Below are 1,193 nucleotides of genomic sequence, written 5' to 3'. Positions count from 1 at the left end.
AAGTTCGGCCTCGACGTCATGAGCGTGTCCTGGGAGGACAACGGCCGCTTCAAGGGCTCGTGCTGGGGGCCGTGCATCAGCGACATGACCCTCAACGTGCTCGACCACGCCCTCCCGCTCGTGCGCCACCCCAACTTCGAGGACCTCACCTGGTGCGCCACTGCACATTCACATCTTTTCATCTTACGAAATTCATCTGATTTATTATTCTACACGAATCTTCATCTTCATCATCTTCGCAAATAGAGAGCATAACTCTCATCTTTGCTTTTTGGTTGGTCGCTACGCAGGGACGTGCCGATGGAGAAGATCCCGCTGGTGGTGGGCAACGAGATCAAGGGCGGCCAGCTGTACACGGTCACGCTCAAGGAGTACCTCGAGAACTTCCGCCTCTACCTCCACAACCCCCAGTCGTGGAAGGGCTCCAAGTACGACACCTGCTTCCACGTCGTGTGTCATGTTGTGTCTAACCACCATCGTGTCGTGTGTCGTGTGTCGTGTCGTGTTATTTGCAGGACGTCGCTGTACGCGGCGGAGAGGGACAGCCATGCGCTGATGTCGTCGCAGGCGTGCTTCCTGCCGGTTCCCAAGGGCAGCGACGCCACGTTCAACGTCTCCATCTTCAACTACCAGTCCTACAGCGGGCACCCGGCCGTGCTGGCCATCGTCGCCACCAGGTACGTGTCGAGCGCGCGTGGTGTCCGTGTGTGTCGTGTGATGCGTGTGATGCGTGTGATGCGTGTGATGCGTGTGATGCGTGTGATGCGTGTGATGCGTGTGATGCGTGTGATGCGTGTGATGCGTGTGATGCGTGTGATGCGTGTGTCGTGTGTCGGAAAGAGGAAACTCACCTCGCAGTACAGTCAGGGCACGTCGGCGCAGGTGGTGCAGGACGGTAGTCAGAAGCTGTACTTCAACAAGAGCGGTGAGAAGGCCAGCTTCATCGGTCAGCGCCTGAGCGACAATCGCAAGGAACGCGGTGTAGCAACTGAGGGCGAGATGACCAAGGAGGAGAAGCAACAGGTACCATCACATGTTTGTACCACACACACACCACACACACACACACACACACACACAGTGATCCTGAACGAGGCCTAAGTCACTCACCATTGCATGACGCAGAACATGATCATGGTGATTCAAGTACCTTTGAAGCAAGCACAGCGACCCACGTATTTCATGCCACCGTA

General features: G+C 56.4%; 1 protein-coding gene across 1 annotated transcript; it reads left to right on the top strand.

Moving 5' to 3' along the window:
* Positions 1–18: 18 nt before the first annotated feature.
* On the top strand, positions 19–1,101 carry ACA1_339120 (uncharacterized protein; the record flags this gene model as incomplete). Its single annotated transcript, XM_004351214.1, has 4 exons — positions 19–152; positions 291–428; positions 516–677; positions 864–1,101. The coding sequence occupies 4 exons, from the start codon at positions 19–21 to the stop codon at positions 1,099–1,101; spliced, it is 672 nt and encodes a 223-aa protein (XP_004351266.1).
* Positions 1,102–1,193: the final 92 nt, after the last annotated feature.

This window comes from Acanthamoeba castellanii, assembly GCF_000313135.1.
Source record: "Acanthamoeba castellanii str. Neff unplaced genomic scaffold scf7180000084610, whole genome shotgun sequence".
Taxonomy (NCBI): domain Eukaryota; phylum Discosea; order Longamoebia; family Acanthamoebidae; genus Acanthamoeba; species Acanthamoeba castellanii.
Note: the sequence above shows the minus strand (reverse complement) of the source record. Positions and strands in the feature narration are given on the sequence as shown.